General features: G+C 50.2%; 1 protein-coding gene across 2 annotated transcripts in view; it reads right to left on the reverse strand.

Moving 5' to 3' along the window:
• The window catches only part of BICD2 (BICD cargo adaptor 2), a 55,105-nt gene extending 43,091 nt beyond the window's left edge, over positions 1–12,014 (reverse strand). The window contains exon 1 of one of the 2 annotated variants that reach the window (XM_010348826.3): positions 11,634–12,013. In XM_010348826.3, coding sequence (XP_010347128.2) covers positions 11,634–11,873 — 240 coding nt within the window. In that variant the 5' untranslated portion in view covers positions 11,874–12,013. Of the gene's footprint in view, positions 1–11,633 lie in introns of both variants that reach the window. The other variant, XM_039475075.2, reaches the window with a different exon arrangement.
• Positions 12,015–18,826: the final 6,812 nt, after the last annotated feature.

An 18,826-nucleotide genomic window follows, 5' to 3' on the forward strand; every position in this document is an offset into this window, starting at 1 on the left:
ATGGCAGCAGCCCAGGTTTTCTCCTCACTTTATCTCTAACCCTCATCACACTTCTTCGCCTTATCAGCACTGTTTTAGAAAGAGACACCGGCAGGGTTCACAGTCAGCAAGCAGCAGAAGAATCTTATGCCATCTTGCAATCCCCAGAGTTCCTTCCACTACAGGACGCACTATGACACTGGAGCTTGAGGAGAGGGAACTCTTGTTCATTGTTGGTGAAAATACAAAATGATATTGGCATTTGGAAGAGACTGGCAGTTTCTCACAAAGCTAAACACAGTCTTATCATACAATCCAGCAATTGCACTCTTAGGTATTTACCCAAATGATCTGAAAACTTAGGTCTACACTAGAACTTGTACATGAATGTTTAAAGCTGCTTTATTCATAATTGCCAAAAAGTAGAAGCAACTAAAATGTCTTTCAATAGGTGAACAGACAAATTGTGGTTCACCTATATAATATTGTGACTTAAGAAAAAAAAAAAAGAGTAATTAAGCCATGAAAAGACATAGATAAATCTTAAGTGCATAATGCTAAGTGAAAGATAATCCCAGTTTGAAAGGGATACATATTGTATGATTCCAGTTATGTGACATTCTGGAAAAGGCAAAATCATAATGATGGTAAAAAGATCAGTGGCTGCCAGAGGTTGATGGGGGGTGGGATTTGAATAGCTGAAGCACAGGGGATTTTTTTTTTTTTCCCCGGCAATAAAGCTATTATGATCCTGTAACGGTAGATAAACGCCACTGCATTTATAAAAACCCAGACAACTTCACAAAACAAAAAGTGAACCTTAATATTAATATGGAAATTGTTTTTAAAAAGGGATCCTAGGATGGAATGTAGAATGTCACAAAACAATCTATTACAAATGTATGAAACAACCTCACTGAAGGGGATGGGGGAATGAGGTACTAACTTAAGTAACCTTGTTTTTTTTTTTGAGACAGAGTCTTACTCTGTCACCCAGGCTGAAGTGCCATGATGCGATCTCAATTCACTGCAACCTCCGCTTCCTGAGTTTAAATGATTCTCATGCCTCAGCTTTCCAAGTAGCAGAGACTGCAGGCACCCGGGACCACACTCGGCTAATTTTTGTATTTTTAGTAGAGACGGGTTTTTGCCATGTTGGCCAGGCTGGTCTCAAACTCCTGACCTCAGGCAATCAGTTCTCTTCAGCCTCCTAAAGTGCTGGGATTACAGGTGTAAGCCACTGGTGCCCAGTCCTAACTTTAAGTAACTTTGGAAATAAGTAGTCTATAAGACTAAAGGCAAAAGGAACTACACAAAAGCATTGTATACTGGTTGATAAATTGTTTCCCATGGAGACCCAGGTTAACAATTCTGTTACTGCTGTACATGTGAACTAGAAATGAAACAATTAAGTTACTGTATGGTGGATGGTGGAAGCCAGGTGCCTCACTGATGGGAGTAGGAGGTTACAGACAAGCAAGGGAAAGTGGTAAGAACAATCTATGTAGTAATGGATTAGAATTTATTACATCCATATGAACTCATGGTTAGCTACAGACACATATATTTACTGACATGTGTATATACATGGGTTAGTATACACTAACTGCATTTTTTTTTTTTTGAGATGGAATTTCGCTCCTGTCCCCCAAGCTGGAGTGCAATGACGCAATCTTGGCTCACTGCAACCTCTGCCTCCTGGGTTGAAGCAATCTCCTGTCTCAGCCTCCCGAGTGGGATTACAGGTGCCCGTCACCACGCCTAGCTAATTTTTGTTGGCCAGGCTGGTCTCAAACTCCTGATCTCAGGTGATCCACCCGCCTCAGCCTGCCAAAGTGCTGGGATTATAGGCGTGAGCCACCGTGCTTGGTGCTAACTGCATTTTCAAAAACAATCTTGTTCTGTAACTGACAGGCCTTGAATCAAAGATACCCTAATAGCAATAAGGCACACCTAGCAATCAGATCTTGGTTTCTTTTTTTTTTTTTGAGACGGAGTTTCACTTTTGTTACCCAGGCTGGAGTGCAATAGCGCAATCTCGGCTCACCGCAACCTCCGCCTCCTGGATTCAGGCAATTCTCCTGCCTCAGCCTCCTGAGTAGCTGGGATTACAGGCACACACCACCACGCCCAGCTAATTTTTTGTATTTTTAGTAGAGATGGGGTTTCACCATGTTGACCAGGATGGTCTCGATCTCTTGACCTCGTGATCCACCCGCCTCAGCCTCCCAAAGTGCTGGGATTACAGGCTTAAACCACTGCGCCCGGCCTCAGATCTTGGTTTCTGACATCTTTCTCAGCTAAAGAAACCAGGGCTTCTTGGGGAAAATGGCAGATTCTAGAACAGAGGCAGGAAACAGATAATCCTGCAACATCTTATAGTGCCAGAAAGGAAGCACTTTAAGAAAAAAAAAAAGAGTCACCACGATGTGGCATATTAATGGGGGAATAAGAACCATTTGAAAGAGCTCTGAAGAGCCAAAGCTGGAACAATTTGAACAACAAAATGAGGCAATGTTGAATTATAACCCAAAGTATAAATTAACTTTCATGGGCTGGGCACAGTGGCTCATGCCTGAGAATCCCAGCAGTTTGGAAGGTGGTCAGGGTAGGAGAGGTACATGAGCCCAGGAGTTGAAGATGAGCCGGGGCAACATAGTGAGATCATTATCTACTAAAAAAAAAAAAAAAAATCAAAAAATTAGCTGGGGGTGGTAGCACATGCCGATAGTCTTGGCTATTTGGGAGACTGAGGTAGAAAGATCACTTGAGCCCAGGAGGTCAAAGCTGCAGTGAGTCACGATCACACCACTGCACTCCAGCCTGGCTGACAGAGCAAGACCCTGTCTCAAAAACAATAAAATAAACTTTCATGAGTCTATGTTGATATAATAAACAAGAGTGAGAGGGAGGAAAAAGTCTCCCATGCAGAAAAATTCCAAATAATTTATGTAGATACCACTCTGCCCTCAAAGAGGTAGAGCAAACTCCCCACTCAAGTGTGGGCTATGCACAGTAATTTCCTTCCTGAGAGTACAGTATGGACAGGAAGGGAAAGAATAACTTTAGAGTAGCAGTCAGATGATCAAGGTCAACAGCAGCAGTGATAGGTCATGTTGACAATATGCACTCTTGACATGTGATGAGAAGGGCATTTACTCGTGTGATCTTACTCCCCCAAACCCATATTCCCAATCTAACCATGAGAAAAACATCAGACAAATTCCAGTTGAAGAACATTCTACTAAACACCTGACCAATCTTCCTGAAAACTGTCAAGGTCATCAAAAACAAGGAAAGTCTGAGAAACTGTTATAGCCAACTGGAGCCTAAGGAGAGATGACAACTAAATGTAATGTGATATCCTAGACAATACTTGGGACAGAAAAAGGACATCAGGTAAAAACAAAGGAAATCTGAAAAAAGTATTAATAATAATGTTCGATATTGGTTCATCCATCGTACACATATACCACAATAATGTACAATGTTATAATAATAATCAGGCAGTTGGGTGTGGGGTATACAGGAATGCTATAGTATTTTTGAAATTTTTCTATAAATCTAAAAATTTTCTAAAGTAGTTCATTTTTTAAAATTAATGATAAAAAGCCAGCACAGTTTTATACGTGTTAAATAGGTTAAAGACACATAAGAGCTATAATACACATGACACTTTATCTTAAGATGCCCTGAGGTTTGCTAGTGGGTGTGGTGTCACAGCTGGCAGCTCAAGGGTTACTTGAGGCAGTAGAAGGTGGGTTTTCTGAAATGGAATGGGAACCTGTGGATGCACGTATCCTAAGTATCCTCAAATGGCTCAGGTAGGCCAGGTGCAGGGCTATGTGGGCATTAGTGTTTTTGAGGAGGAAGCTACACATAGCCAAATACAAAATTCTCATTGTGCTCAAATTGTTCCCTCATATATCAATCACTCTGGAACAAATTTACATTTTTAAAAGATGTGTTATAGCAGAACTCTGCTTCACAGAAGAAATAAAATTGGCCTGATCCGATCAGTGAATAAAGATGTGCAACTTAAACCACAATGAGATGCCATTATCTTAGGTCACATTTTAGGACACCCAAGGAATCCCCTGGGTTCATGGACATGCTTATCATCAACCAGCCCTACACCCCTGCATGTGTGAGGGTGGTACCGAGGGAACATGGGTGTGAGGAGGAAGAGCAGAGCAAAGCGGTTGGGGAGCCCAGGCAGCAGGTAACACATGCCTGCAGAGCAGCTGCGTCCTGGGCCCGGGCCCATAGCGATGCTGTCACTAGAGGGAGAAGATTGTCCACCTGCAAGGGTGTCAGGGATGCACTGGCCTAAAACAAAGAAACCAAGGCCCAGAGAGGGGAGGGACTGGCTTCAGGTCACAGAAGTCAAGCCAAGAATGGCTGAGTCCACTGCCATGCTAGTGAGAGTATGAGTGGTCCTCACTATGACCACAGCACCCCCAATGGTAGGACAGAAGTAACACTAGTTCCTCCCGTTTGGTTTAGAAGCGCTTGGCATCTACACTCACTAGATGACAACATCACCTCAGGTAGGCAGAGCTCCGTGGTAAAGGATGGGGCGAAAGATGAAGCAGAATAGGAGATGACAATGCAGCAATGCAAGAGCCAAGTCACGATGCATCAACTGAAGGAGGCGCCCTGGCTGATATTTCAAACAGGAAAAGAGAAGGAAAGACATGAGCAAGGTGTCTGGCAGGGGCAGATAAAGTGGGAATCTCTGCCTCCCAGTGCCCTCCACAGCATGGAAATAAGAGTAGCCAGGGCTAGTGCCAGCGCAGTGTGAAAGGGGCCAGGACAGGTCACACGTGGAGCTGCCTTTAAAATGACAAGGCCTTCAACCAAATGCAACCTGCAGATCCTGCTTGGGTCCTGAAGCAAACAAAGCAAAACGCAATTTATGAGCCAAATTAGGGAAATCCAAACACTGATTGGACAATAGATGACACTGAAGAATTTTTGTTAGTTTCTCAGGTATGAAAATTCAACAATGGTTAAGTTCTACAAGAAAAGATTCTATTTTCTTAGCAAAACAACTGACATACTTTCAGAAATAGCTTCACAAGATGAACTGCAGTGAATAAACAAGACCGGCCACAGCTGCAAAACTGCAGGTTCAGGGCAGGAGCACACGTGGACTCACTCCTGTTATTCTCTCCACCTGTGGTTATGCCTAAACCAACAAAGAAGGTGGTTTTAGCCTGTAATCCCAGCTACTCAGGAGGCTGAGGCAGGAGAATTGCCTGAACCCAGGAGGCGGAGGTTGCGGTGAGCCAAGATCGCGCCATTGCACTCCAGCCTGGGTAACAAGAGTGAAACTCCATCTCAAAAAAAAAAGAAGGTGGTTTTAAAAAATGGGTAAAGTGGCTGGGCACGGTGGCTTGTGCCTGTAATCCCAGCACTTTGGGAGGTTGAGGCAGGCAGGTCATCTGAGGTCAGGAGTTTGAGACCAGCCTGGCCAACATGGAGAAACCCCAACTCTAAATACAAAAATTTAGCTGGGCATGGTGGCTCATGCCTGTAATCTCAGCACTTTGGGATGCTGAGGTGGGCAGATCACGAGGTCAAGAGATCGAGACCATCATGGCCAACATGGTGAAACCCTGTCTCTACTAAAAATACAAAAATTAGCTAGGCATGGTGGCGCACAACTGTAGCCCCAGATTCTTAGGAAGCTGAGGCAGAAGAATCACTTGAACCCGGAAAGCAGAGGTTGCAGTGAGCTGGGATCGCGCCATTGTACTCCAGCCTGGCAACAGAGCGAGACTCCAACTCAAAAAATAAAAAATTAGCTGGGCATGGTGGTGCGCACCTGTTATCCCAGCTACTCAGGAGACTGAGGCAGGAAAATTGCTTGAACCTGGGAAGCAGAGGTTACAGTGAGCTGAGATGGCGCTACTATATTCCAGCCTGGGTGAGAGAATGAGACTGTCTCAAAAAAAAAAAAAAAAAGCAAACTATAGACCAGGTGTGGTGGCTCACATCTGTAATCCCAACACTTTGGGAGGCCAAGGCGGGAGGATTGCTCGCACCCAGGAGTTCAAGACCATCCTGAGCAACATAGTGAGACCTTGTCTCTACTGAATAATAATAATAAATTAAAAAGCCAACTATAAAAAGCAAACCATGACAATTATTTCATATAATAACACAACAGTATGAGTTAGAAGTGCCACACAACCTCTGGATCCACAGAAACCATCCTGTCTTTACCCACTTTAATTAAACCTGCGTTTCTGTAACTCAGGGTAACAACAAACTATCTTTAATTTAAAAAACAAACAAACAAAAAAAACTATTACAGATGCACAAAGCCTTTCCCATTTCATGGTGCCTTGTACACATCGCACACTCACAAGGGAAGAAGAGCTAGCAGGAAGAAACACCCAGTGCTCCCCACATTTGTCTAGCGCCATCTAAACAGGTCCTATTGACACAGTTCTCTCTACTTTCCGCTGTTCTTAAAGTGAATGTATGATTTTTTTAAATACAGCAGCTTCTAAAAAAGAAGCTGGACCCCCAGTGGCCTCCTCAACAACGCCACCATCCACCTAAGCCAGGATGACCTGCACCGCTCTGAGGATGGCAAGGGGTGCCTGCCTGCCGCTCAGTCCCCATCTCTTCATCCACCTCCCACAGCAGAGTAGAGCCCAGCTTGGGACAGCCACACTGGGCCCTCTCCTGCTCCAGAGGTTGGCTTGAGGGGCCGCACTCTGAACACTGGACAACACAGGGTCTAGCGCCAATGATTTACCTGTCGAAGCCTGCACAGTCCTGGCCAGCCCTGACCACCAGCCACCACCACCTCAAACAGCTGGTATACTGTCTAAGAAGAAACCAAATCTTTCTTACCCCCGATGTGTTTTAACAGTTTCACCTGATCCACAAATGTGGAAAAGCAGATCTGGCTGACTGAGGGATGCCCAAAACTGACAAAGAAACTAATCTTCCTCAAGGAAAGGGACTGTTGTCCCTAAGTGACAGGGGAGACCTAGCAGAAATCCTATATGGACCTGGGCCAGATGCTCAGACCCAAGGGCACAGGGACACCCCTCCCCAACCTTGAGGGCTCATGAAGCACTGGGCCAAGGTAACAGACATCATGATTAATCTGTTATGGCCCAAACAGGAAGTGGCTCATCCAGGGCCACAAGCTCCTGGGAGACCAGGCAGGACCCAGACTCCCCCTGTGGAGTCAGTATGGAGCCCACAGGGCCAGACATCATATACAGTTGGTCCTACTCAGGCGGTGCCAGGCATCCCTGGGGGCCCAGAGGCTCCCAGTACTGGGCCTCACCTCCCTCCGACCCACCTGCTAAGCCTCAAAGCATGCTTGCTTGGCATCCCCAAAGAAGAGCTGCTTCATCACAGCTGTGCCTGCCTTGAATCCTTTGGAGGGTGGCCAGGTCCACGCCTCCACATGCTGGCAGGGCTGGCCTGAAGCACACCATCCACATGCCTGGGGTTGGGTAGATTCCCTGGCCAGGTCCTAGGATGATTGAGACATACAAGTGCCCAGTCTCCAGGCCCTGCAGGAGGAAATAGCACCAGGGCTTGATGTGGGAGTTTCAGACATTTTTAAAAGTGTGAAAGTCCCCAAAGATTCCTTCAAGACCCTCTGCCCCATATTCTAAAAGTGGGAAAGAGAGGCCCACGAGGGGAGAGAGTTGCCCAACAATTAGTGACACAGTGGGGCCGCATGGTCAACATCTTTGGATGCCTATAGCTGCCTCTCCCCAACTGTCAGACCCATCCATGCTTCAAGGACTCACAGAGCCCCAGCTCCCACCCCAAGCCAGGCTTCTTCATACCAACAGCAGACCACTACCACCACTCAGCCTCCTGAAAGGCCCTTGGGTCTCCCAGAGCCTCCCTGCTCCCAACAGCCTTCTGTTCAGAAATGGACTCAAGGATGTTCTCAGGGGTTATCAGAGGAGGAGAATCCCGCACTTGTTTTAACCAAGACCAGGACTTTTCCTGCTCTGGAAGCAATCAAGGAGGCTGGGCCTCAGCGTGCCCCCTGGTAACTCTGCAGAGGAACCTCCTGGAGGGTCCTCTACCAATCCCCCTGTTGCCCACTTCCTGCAGCTGCCCAGGTGCTGGGAACAGAGGCTCAGGCAAGTGAGAAAGCAGCAGGCAGGGGAACTTCCCAGGTAGAGGCATCCAAGCTTGAAGGGCAGGTGGGACTTCTAAGACGAAGGGCGAATGTGAGCACAGGAGAGGCAGGGCAGTCTCAAACCAGGCTGCAGGGGCCTGAGACAATGCTCAGGGCAGCCCTTGGGAGGTGGTAATGGAAGCCGCTTGAGACCGAGCAGAGAATGGGGAGAGGCTGCAGGTGCAGCAGCAAGGAGATAGAGACCTGAGTGAGTCATGAGACTTAGACCACAGAAGACCTAGGAAGCACTTACTGCATGTTGGGTCCTGTACCCATTCCAACACCCAATTCCACCCACATGCACCTCTCAGACAAGGACAATGATGCTCCAAAGCTTGGCACTATGGCATCAAGGTGGCACACCAAGGCAGTGAGGGTGTCCAGATCTGCTTTCTGAGCCTGAGCTCAGGTGGAGTCAAGATTGTTCCCAGACCTCCCCCATCACCGTCCCCTGACCATGAGGACCACATGGGCACCTAGCCTCATCCCATCTACCTACAGTCCCTGCCTGTGCCCTGGAGGCAGAAGCTGCCACCCCAGCACACCTGTCTCCTTAAAGCTGCAGCTGAGAACAGAGAGAGATGTGTCCCAGGGCCATGGAGGACTAAGGAACACCAGGTCACTGACCAAAGCCCATCTAATTCTTTTCCCCACCATTCCAGGGAGAGGAAGGGAAAGGGCACAGCGGGAACTGGGTACGCATGGCCCTTACTGAGTCAGGTTCAAGAAATCATGAATAGGCAAAAATCAACCAGGGGGCACTCTCCTCACTCGTGGCCTCAGCCAGCACTGTGCCGTGTCAGCAGGACTGGCACTGTCTCCCACTCCCCACCACAGGACCCTCCTCAGCTCTGTTCATAAACCCACACACTGGGACCAGCAGGCTAGTTTCCTTCCCTCAACAATCCTATAATCTACAAAGGCGGGGCAGGAATCCAAGCAATTCCATTTGCAGCACAATTTGTTAGTAACTAAATGCACTTTCGCTCAAGAAATGAAGTTTTTTAAAGAATTAAGGTGGTACACCTCTCTGTAGGAGAAAGAAAAAACCCTACAATTATTGTCTCCTTAAATCTTGTGGGTTTTTTTAAAAAATAGAGAGTTAATATTTTCGGCCGTGCGTGGTGGCTCACGCCTGTAATCCAAGCACTTTGGAGGCCAAGGCGGGCGGATCACCTGAGGTCGGGAGTTCAAGACCAGCCTGACCAACACGGTGAAACCCCGTCTTTAAAAACAAACAAACAAACAAACAAACAAAAACAAACCAAAAAAAAAACGGTTAATATGTTTAACTATAATACTGGCCATAATTAAATAGATTAGCAAGACCCTGTGTTGGCATGGGTGTGAAGAACAGGCATGCTGTTGATGGGGGCTGAACTGGTAGTACAAACTTTTTGGCAACATCTACTGAAACTGAAACGCTGATGCACATTCCTCTAGACCCTGCTAGGGACTCTGAGCAGCAACATTCCTACCCCACTTTACAAAGGGAAACTAGGTTCTGAACAGAGCAATAATGTATCCAAGGCCATGTGGCCAGTACATGGGGAAGCCAGGTGGTGACAAAAACAAGCAGGCCTAAAGATCACCCACAGAAACAGATACACCCTCTTCCCGATTCTGCTAGGGACTCGCCCTCCAGTTACGTGACACAAAAACGCCAAGATTCTTCACTGTGCCAAAACGTTTGTGTCAGAATTGCAAAGAGCTGACAAATGAAGGGCACACAAGTGGGGACAAGTTAGGTCAGCAACAAACCCTTCTCACAGAGATCGCTGCCAAACCCAAGCTGTGAACAGAGATAGGGACTTTAGAGGCTGCCCAGGAGTGGCTCATAATGCACTCGTTAGGAGGATGAGGGCTGCTTCTCTGTATGCAGAGGGAAATGTGCTCTAACAGATAGTGCTGCCTGCTGGAGAGGGTGAGCCCCACTACAGGAGACTGCTCCCACTCCATATTCTCACAGTCCCCCGCCTCCTGGTCACATGACCCACCCTAAGATAGGGACTCTTGCAGGAGGGGCTGCATTTCACCCCTCTTGTAGCTCCAGAGCCACTGACGCCTGGATTGCAGAAGGCATCAGTACCTGTTGACAGACAACAGACTCGAGTCCTGAGGGTGACGGAGGACCCCACTCCCGCTTGCCCAGGCTCAAACTGGTACTGGCTGAGCACCTGCTCTGCCCAGACATTGACTTAAGCACCTGCTTGGACTCATTCTCTCCTCCCCACAGATGGGGGTTGTACTGGTCTCCCCAGAGAAGGGAGAGGCAAGGAAGGTTGCAAATGGTTTAGGCATCTATCTGGGCTGACTCAGAGCAGAGCTGCCAGGTGATAAGCCTGGAGACCAAGAGCCAAGGGCTCACCAGGACACAGTCAAGTGGGGCAGGGGCACACTGTCAGGCTACACTCCTGACCCCACACCAGTCCTTTCCAAATACATGACCCCCATAACAATCCTTTCTGGGCAGGCAGTACTGCACTCCCATTTTGCAGATGGGGAAGCTAAGGCTCAGGGAGGGCCTCTACCCAAAGCCACATGACTTGCAAGGGGCAGAACCTGGATCCAAACCGTGGGGTATCCTCCCAGAAAGCAACTCCTGCAAACAGCACTGTGGAATCAGGGAAGGAGAGAAGAGAAGCTGGGGAAAGACTGTCTAGACTGGCGGTCTAACCTCCTCTCCCCACAGTGGGAATGACACAGACCACTGAGGTCTCCGTCCAAGGGGAACACAGCCACAGCGAGGGGAAGGACCCGAGATGGGGGGGGGGCGGGGGCTGGACAGGAAGTGGGCCAGGGAGGTCACGCTAGCTGGTGGGAGTACAATTCCGGCAATGAGGACAGAGCACTGGGCCTGAAACCGGGGTACTGGGGGACCCATGCCAGGGGCAGCCGCCATATGCAACCCCGACCCCCCACTCAGGCCGCTGTCCACATCTCCCCACCTTGGAGGCACTCATGAAAAAAGCAGAAACGCTCCGAAAGTAGCTGTGCCCAGAGAGGGGAAGTGATTTGCCTGAAGGTGACAGAGCCGCAGCCACCCAGACCCAGGCCCAGGCCCATCCTCGGTCTCTCCCAGAGGGTCGCCAGCATCCGCAGCCTCAGCTCTCGGGCCAGCCACTGCCCTTCCAAACTCACCCGACACTCAGACATACCCCGAACAGCGACCACCGCGGAGCATCAGTCCTTGCGAAGCCCCGCCCCGCCCGGGCCGCCTAGGTCCGCACAGAAGCAGGCGGGCAGCCGCAGAAGGCGGCACGGCGCCCGGACCCTTGCAGCAGCGGCGTCGGCAACGGCCAGGGCACCGGCCTGCTAGCCAAGCCTGGGCCCCCTCCCACATGCTGCCGGGGTCCCCCGCTCTGGGCCCGCGCCCCCGCCGCCCACCCCTGCCGGCTCGGCTTGGCAAGCTGACCTTGGCCGCCCCCGTGCCAGGGACGACGCCCACAGGCCCCGACGCCCACAGGGCGGCTCGGCTCACCTCCTTGAGCTGCTCCATCTCGCTGCGGATAGCCTCATAGTCCACCTCCAGCTCCTCGAACTGCAGCTTGAGCTGGTGCTTCTCCTCGAGCACCGCCAGCCCGTACTCGGCCGCCTGGATCTTCTCACGCGTGGTCTCTGCCAGCTCGTGGGATAGCCGCTTCACCTCGGCGCGCAGCCACTCCGGCTGCGCCTCCATCACCAGCCGCGCGTACTCCTCTTCCTCCGACGGCGCCGACATGGTGGCCGAGGGCCGAGCCGGCTCCCACCGAGGCTCTCGCAGGCCGGGCCCTCCTCAGCCGCCGCCGCCGCCGCCGCTGCCGCCGCCGCCGCCCTGCCCCGACGGCCACCCGCCCGCGCCGCCGCACGGCTCCTCCTCTCCGGAGCGCGGGGCCCGCTGGGGGATGGAGTCCAGCCCGCGATCGGACTACGAGATCCATCGTGCCCGGCGCCCGCCCGGCCCCCGGCTATGAGTGGTCCGCGCCCTGTGAGGGGCGGGCCCTCGGGCGCCACCACTGACGCCGCCGCCGCCCAGGGAACTGTGGGGACAGTAGTCCCGCTCGCGCACCGACTACAAGGCCCGTCCAGCCCCGCGCCCACCCATCGCCGGCCGTGATTGGCCCGCGTCGCTAGCGTCAGAGCCGGATGCACCGGCGCCTTGCAGTGCACTGGACTGCAGCCAAGTGGGCGCGGCCCCGCAGGCTTCCCCGCACTCGGAGCCGGGGGTACAGCTCCCCCGCCGCTCCTCGCCGCCCCCCCTTGTGTCTCCTGCAGCCGGCGGCCACGCGGATGGCAAGGCGGCTGTCGGGAGGCCCCCCAGGCGGAGGCGGGTGCGGGCGGCAGGACTGAGTTCCCGACAGTGGGACGCACTACGCGTACAGAGCCCTGGAGACCGCGAGCGAGAAGCGCATCCGAGCGCGCGGGTGAACGGCTGCTGCTGGAAACCCGGGGACTGTGACGCATGCTCTCTGCGGGCGTTGTGGGGCGGGAGGAGGACTGGCCAGCAGGGGGCGCCCAGGGGCCGGCAGGAGCCTCAGCGCCGCCCCTCAGTCCTTCAAGCTCTGTTTCTTGGGAATAAAGACGTTTCCGTGAATATAGGGTCTTCAACGTGGTAAATGTAATTGTTGTCTCCGAATCTATTTTTAGGCCTGTCTTAAGCTGTTTGAAAGCCAGTCGTACCCCTCGCCTTGGCCTGGGTAACACTTCTCCATGTGTGGTGGTGTGTAAGGTAGCCCGTTTATTCCTTATCTCATTGATCTAAAGCCCAGCACACCCCATAGCTGTCTAGCGCCATAGCACCTGATGGCCAGTATCGGCGTGCTGCAAATGAGTTCATCCTTCCCTCGTGTTTTCTTTGGCCAGGCCACAGTCCCCAGGGGAAATCCTAAAGGATGAGCCCCTCGGACCCTAACACGGACTTAGTCCCTTCCTTCCCACGTTCTCTCGTTGCCCCTCCCCTCCTGCCTGTAACCTCCCATAGGTACCCCTAACTTCGCCGGGACCTATGAATAAGAAATTTCTTCTGTTTTACATCTTTTAATTTTACTTTCTCATTGTATTCCACCTGACCCCCACACCCAGTCAGTTCTAGAGAGTGGCTATCTTGGCTTATGGTCACTCTTCCTCAAGACCAAATTATGGAAGAAGCTATCACAGCAGTAATGAGAGCGCACAGGGTACGGACACTGTCTAATGCACAGTCCACACTCCAGTTGCACCAGGGCTGGACACCATACTGGAGAGCTTCAGTATTTTTCTGGTCCAGGATCCAGGTGCATTCAGTCATCAGGTTTCCTAAGTCTCCTTTGATCTGACCTTTCTGGTAAGTGCAGTGCACACGCTCATGGGGAGATGCGGTTATGTGTTTCTGGCAGGACTGTCACTGAGATGTTGCTGAGTTTTCTGAGCACCAGCTGAAGCACATGATGTTGATTCACACCTCTCTGATCGATGCTGGGTTTTTCTCTCCTCTCTCTCTCTTTTTTTTGTTTGTTTGTTTGTTTGTTTTGAGATGGAGTTTCGCTCTTGTTGCCCAGGCTGGAGTGCAGTGGCGTGACGTCAGCTCACTGCAACCTCCACCTACCAGGTTCAAGCGATTCTCCTGCCTCAGCCTCCCGAGTAGCTAGAATTACAGGCATGTGCCACCACGCCCAGCCTTTTTTTTTTTTTTTTTTTTTTTTAAGTAGAGAGTAGGTTTCTCCATGTTGGTCAGGCTGGTCGATGCCGGGTTTTTCTTTTGTAATTAGTGTCATGAGTGAAGACTTTGCAACCATAGAAATAGCCCATGACTCCTCAAACCTTGACCCACTAGTTTTAGCATTCATGACTACTTCTTGCCTGAAATAATTATTACCATACTTGCTGCTTTTCTATTTCCATTAGTCCTCCTCCATTTATGATTTGCCTTTGTACTGTGAGGCAGCCATCCCCTCTTATTCATTCCCTTCTCACTCATTCATGAGCAGTATGGCTGCATGGAGTCTGGTTTTACTCTGCAGGTTACAATCCATTACTTTCCTTACTTGCTTTGATGCTCATGTGGTAGCAGATTTGGCCCATGGGAGCGCCTCCAACCTGGCTCCATGTCTTCAAAACGTCATCATTTGTTATTACTGTTATTACTTCCTTGATATCTGAGGCAAATTGTTCCAAGATCATTTTGTGCTCTCTATGTTCCAGACGTGAAATCAGCCATTCCCCAAGGAGCCCTGATTCTTTTCAGTGTTTTGTTTGTCTGAGTAGAATCTGTCATATTTTGGCTTGTGAAATTAACTAATTTTAAGGAGTTCAGCTGTGGTATGAATAGGATGACCGACCAGCCCGGTTTGCCTGGGACTGTCTTGGGCTGGGCAAATTGTTAACTGTGAGTGGGAGAGCTCCCAGTGTAAAGAAGGAACAAGTCTTATTTGAGTGTGCACTTAGCAAGGGAGGGACTGATGCTCAACGATGACTGGCCCAGGGTCACACAGCCTGAGGACAACACCTGCGCCTGATCCAGGCTGACTTGACTCAAACCTCCCCAGCCCTACCCATACCTTCCTGTGGGGCAAGTCTGAGGAGGGAGGGAGAAAGACCATGGGGGGCTCGGGCAGAGACTGACCACAGCGCTTTGAACTTGGAGACAGATGGTGGTGGAAGTGAGGCCAGGGAAGGCTTCAGGCACATTCTGTTACAGGTAGGGACTCTCCTAGGTGCTGGGGGCAGAGGGTCTGTCACTATCCTTGTGGGCTTCCTTCCTGGCGGAAGGGACAGTTCTGGATGGGAGCCTCTCTGTGTGATGGGGTGTGGTGGATCAGGAAAGGCTTCCCTAAGAAGACATCTGAAGGAGATCCGGGATGCACAGGAACTGGCCAGCCCAAGGCTGCAGGAAAAGGGGGCTTGCAGGGATAAGAGAAGTAGGGTGATCCTGGCAGCAGATGATGAGCCACCCCTCAGTGAGCTCCGCATGTGTCCCCAGCATTGCCAGGTATGTGACCTACATCTTCTCATTCAATCCTCACGACACCCTGAGGGGTAGAAATGACACCACCTGTTTTACAAATGCAGAAATAGGCCCAGGGCAAAATCCTTAGTATCACCTTTGACTTCCCACCCCCTCACCCATTCGATCAGTCAGCAAAGACTGCCCTGCTTCAAAACAAACCTGGCAGGAGAGCCTCTTGCCTTCCCCACCACCCCTCAACTCTGCCTGTGAAGCAGGATATTTCCCTGACCCATTCACAGGACCCATAAAGGACCAAGACAGGGGCCCCTCACTTACTCAGCCCACCGCTCTCAACTCCTCACGGGAGGGCGGGAACTGGAGAGAATGAGTGCTGGAAGCGGCCAGCTGCCCTGGCGCTGGTGGGATCAAACTCCACTCACTCAGACCCACTGTGTTCCTTCCTGCAAGGTGGGTAGGAGCCGGAGTGAGCACTTTCAGGCACCAGCAGGAGCGATCTCCATGGTGAGTTCGTGCAGGAGCCAGAGTGGGTGAGTGGGTGCAGGAGCCAGAGTGAGCACTTTTTTTTCTTCTTCTTTTTTGTTATTTATTTATTTCTAGTCCAAGATGGCTATGAATAGAGTGAGCATTTTTAGGCACCAGCAGGAGCGATCTCCATGCAGGCCCCACCACAAGACCCAGGCAGGGGTTCCTGTGACTCCCGAAGCCCCAGTGAGCGTGTTACAGTACTCTGTCAGCTCTGCCTTCCGCAGACGACTTAAGTGTTAACAGTGGGTTCTTTTGTATCTGCATTCGTGGCTCCCAAGCTCTTGTCCATTGTCCAGGAGAAATGAGGTCGCGTGAACAAATTGAATGATGGTAAATGTGGGGTATTGTATTGGACAATGAAAGTGGCTCTCAGTGGGAAGGGGTACTGTAGAAGGGATGGGCAGGTAATCTTCTCCCGAAATCTGTCTGTCTCTGGCCAGACTCTTCTCCAAAGTTAGACCATCAAGCTGTCACTCTGAAGGCAAGCCGCTTCTCTCCAACATCCAGCCGTAGTCCCCGACATCCAGCTGCTTCTCCTCTCTGCCAGCCGAGCCTGGGGTCTTTTTTTTTTTTTTTTTTTAACTAATTCTCACTCTGTCACCCAGGCTGGAGTGGAGCGCAGTGGCATAATCTTGGCTCACTGCAACCTCTGCGTCAAGCCTAGGGTCTTTATAGGCACAGGATGGGGCAGGGTGGGGCCATGGGTAGTTTAGGAAAAGATGCTTTGGTTTAGGAAAAGATGCTTTTTGAGTGGGAAAACAGGGATATAAGTTCTCACTTTGGGCTGTGGTTTCACGTTTTTTTTTTTTTTGGCTTGACAGTGGGGCATCCCCAGGGACCCACTCTTTTGGCCTGGAGGTTCTCTACCCCTGCCCCTCTCACCTGGACCATTACCATGACCCCCTCATTGCCTCCTTGCCCCCACCTTCCCCCAGGCTTCTCTCACAGCAGGGCAGCCAAGAGTTTCCTTAGACCCAAGTCAGGTCTCATTCCCACTCTGCTCCAAACCCTCCCAGAGTCAAAGCCAAATCATCACAGCTACCTCCAAGGCCCTGCACACTCAAGTGCGGCCTTTCCCTGACTTCTGCCTTCCCCGATCCTCTTGTGTAGCTCTTGTAAACCAAAAAGTATCCGAGACAAGTCTTAATCAATTCAGAAAGTTTATTTTGCCAAGGTTGAAGATGCATCCATGACACAGACTCAGGAGGTCCTGATGACATGCACGATGTACAGCTTGCTTTTATGCATTTTGGAGAGGCATAATATCAGAGACATTTGATCCAAAGCAACTCCATCTCAAATGGGCTGAGTAAAAGGAGGCTGTGACTTTCTGGGCTGCATTCTCAGGAGGTTAGGCATTCTAAGTCACAGGAAGAGATAAGAGTTTGGCACAAGATACAGGTCATAAAGAGCTTGCTGATAAAACAGGTTGCAGGCCGGGCGCGGTGGCTCAAGCCTGTAATCCCAGCACTTTGGGAGGCCGAGGCGGGTGGATCACAAGGTCAAGAGATCGAGACCATCCTGGTCAACATAGTGAAACCCCGTCTCTACTAAAAATACAAAAAATTAGCTGGGCATGGTGGCGCATGCCTGTAATCCCAGCTACTCAGGAGGCCGAGACAGGAGAATTGCCTGAGCCCAGGAGGCGGAGGTTGCGGTGAGCCGAGATCGCACCATTGCACTTCAGCCTGGGTAACAAGAGTGAAACTCCGTCTCAAAAAAAAAAAAACAAAAAAACAAAAAAACAGGTTGCAGTAAAGAAGCCGGCCAAAACCCACCAAAACGAAGATGGCAATAAAAGTGACCTTTAGTCAACCTCACTGCTCAGTACGTGCTAGTTATAATGCATTCGCTTGCTAAAAGACACTTCCACCACCACCATGACACTTTACAAACGCCATGGCAACGTTAGGAAGTTACCGAATGTGGTCTAACAAGGGGATGAACCCTAGTTCTGAAAAGTGCCCACCCCTTTACCAGAAAACTCATGAATATTCCATGCCTTGTTTAGCATACCATCAAGAAATAACTAAAGTACCCTGAGTCAAGCAGCCCATGCCGCTGCTTTGCCTGTGGAGTAGCCATTCTTTATTCCTTACTTTCTGAATAAACTTGCTTTCACTTTACTCTGTGGACTCATCAGAATTCTTTCTTGCATGAGGTTCGGGAACCGTCTCTTGGGGTCTGGATCGAAACCCCTTTCCCGTCACAGTAATAGGTCAATCAAGACATGTTAAGATTTACATTGGTTCTGTCTAGAAGGGTAGGACAACTTGAAGTGTCCAGGGGGTGGGGAGACTTCCAGGTCATAGGTAGATTTAAACATATTATGACTGCAATTGCTTTAAAGAGTTATTTATTAGTAGTGGAAATGAATATCTGGGTTATGAAAAGGGGTTGTAAAGGCTGAGGTTTTATCATGCAAAGCCTTTAAATAGCAGGCTTTAGAGATACTGTAAATATTTCTCTCTTTTTTTTTTTGAGATGGAGTCTTGCTCTGTCACCCAGGCTAGAGTGCAGTGGCGTGATCTTGGCTTACTGCAACCTCCGCCTCCTGGGTTCAAGAGATTATCCTGCCTCAGCATACCAAGTAGCTGGGATTACAGGTGCCTGCCACTGCGCCTGGCTAAATTTTTTTTTTTTTTTTTTTTTTTGAGATGGAGTTTCGCTCTTATTACCCAGGCTGGAGTGCAATGGCACAATCTCGGCTCACCGCAACCTCTGCCTCCTGGGTTCAGGCAATTCTCCTGCCTCAGCCTCCTGAGTAGCTGGGATTACAGGCAAGCACCACCATGCCCAGCTAATTTTTTGTATTTTTTTTTTTTTTAGTAGAGACGGGGTTTCACCATGTTGACCAGGATGGTCTCGATCTCTTGACCTCATGATCCACCCGCCTCGGCCTCCCAAAGTGCTGGGATTACAGGCTTGAGCCACCACGCCCAGCCTTAATTTTTGTGTTTTTTGGTAGAGACGGGGTTTCACCATCTTGGCTAGGCTGGTCTCAAACTCCTGACCTCATGATCCACCTGCCTCAGCTCCTAAAGTGCTGGGATTTATGTTTTTTTGGCTTGGCGGTGGGGCATCCCCAGGGATCCTCACAGGTGTGAGCCACCAGGGTAGGATAACTGTAAATATATATATATATATATATATATATATTTTTTTTTTTTGAGACCGAGTTTCGCTCTTGTTACCCAGGCTAGAGTGCAATGGCGCAATCTTGG

This window comes from Saimiri boliviensis, chromosome 2, assembly GCF_048565385.1.
Source record: "Saimiri boliviensis isolate mSaiBol1 chromosome 2, mSaiBol1.pri, whole genome shotgun sequence".
NCBI lineage: Eukaryota > Metazoa > Chordata > Mammalia > Primates > Cebidae > Saimiri > Saimiri boliviensis.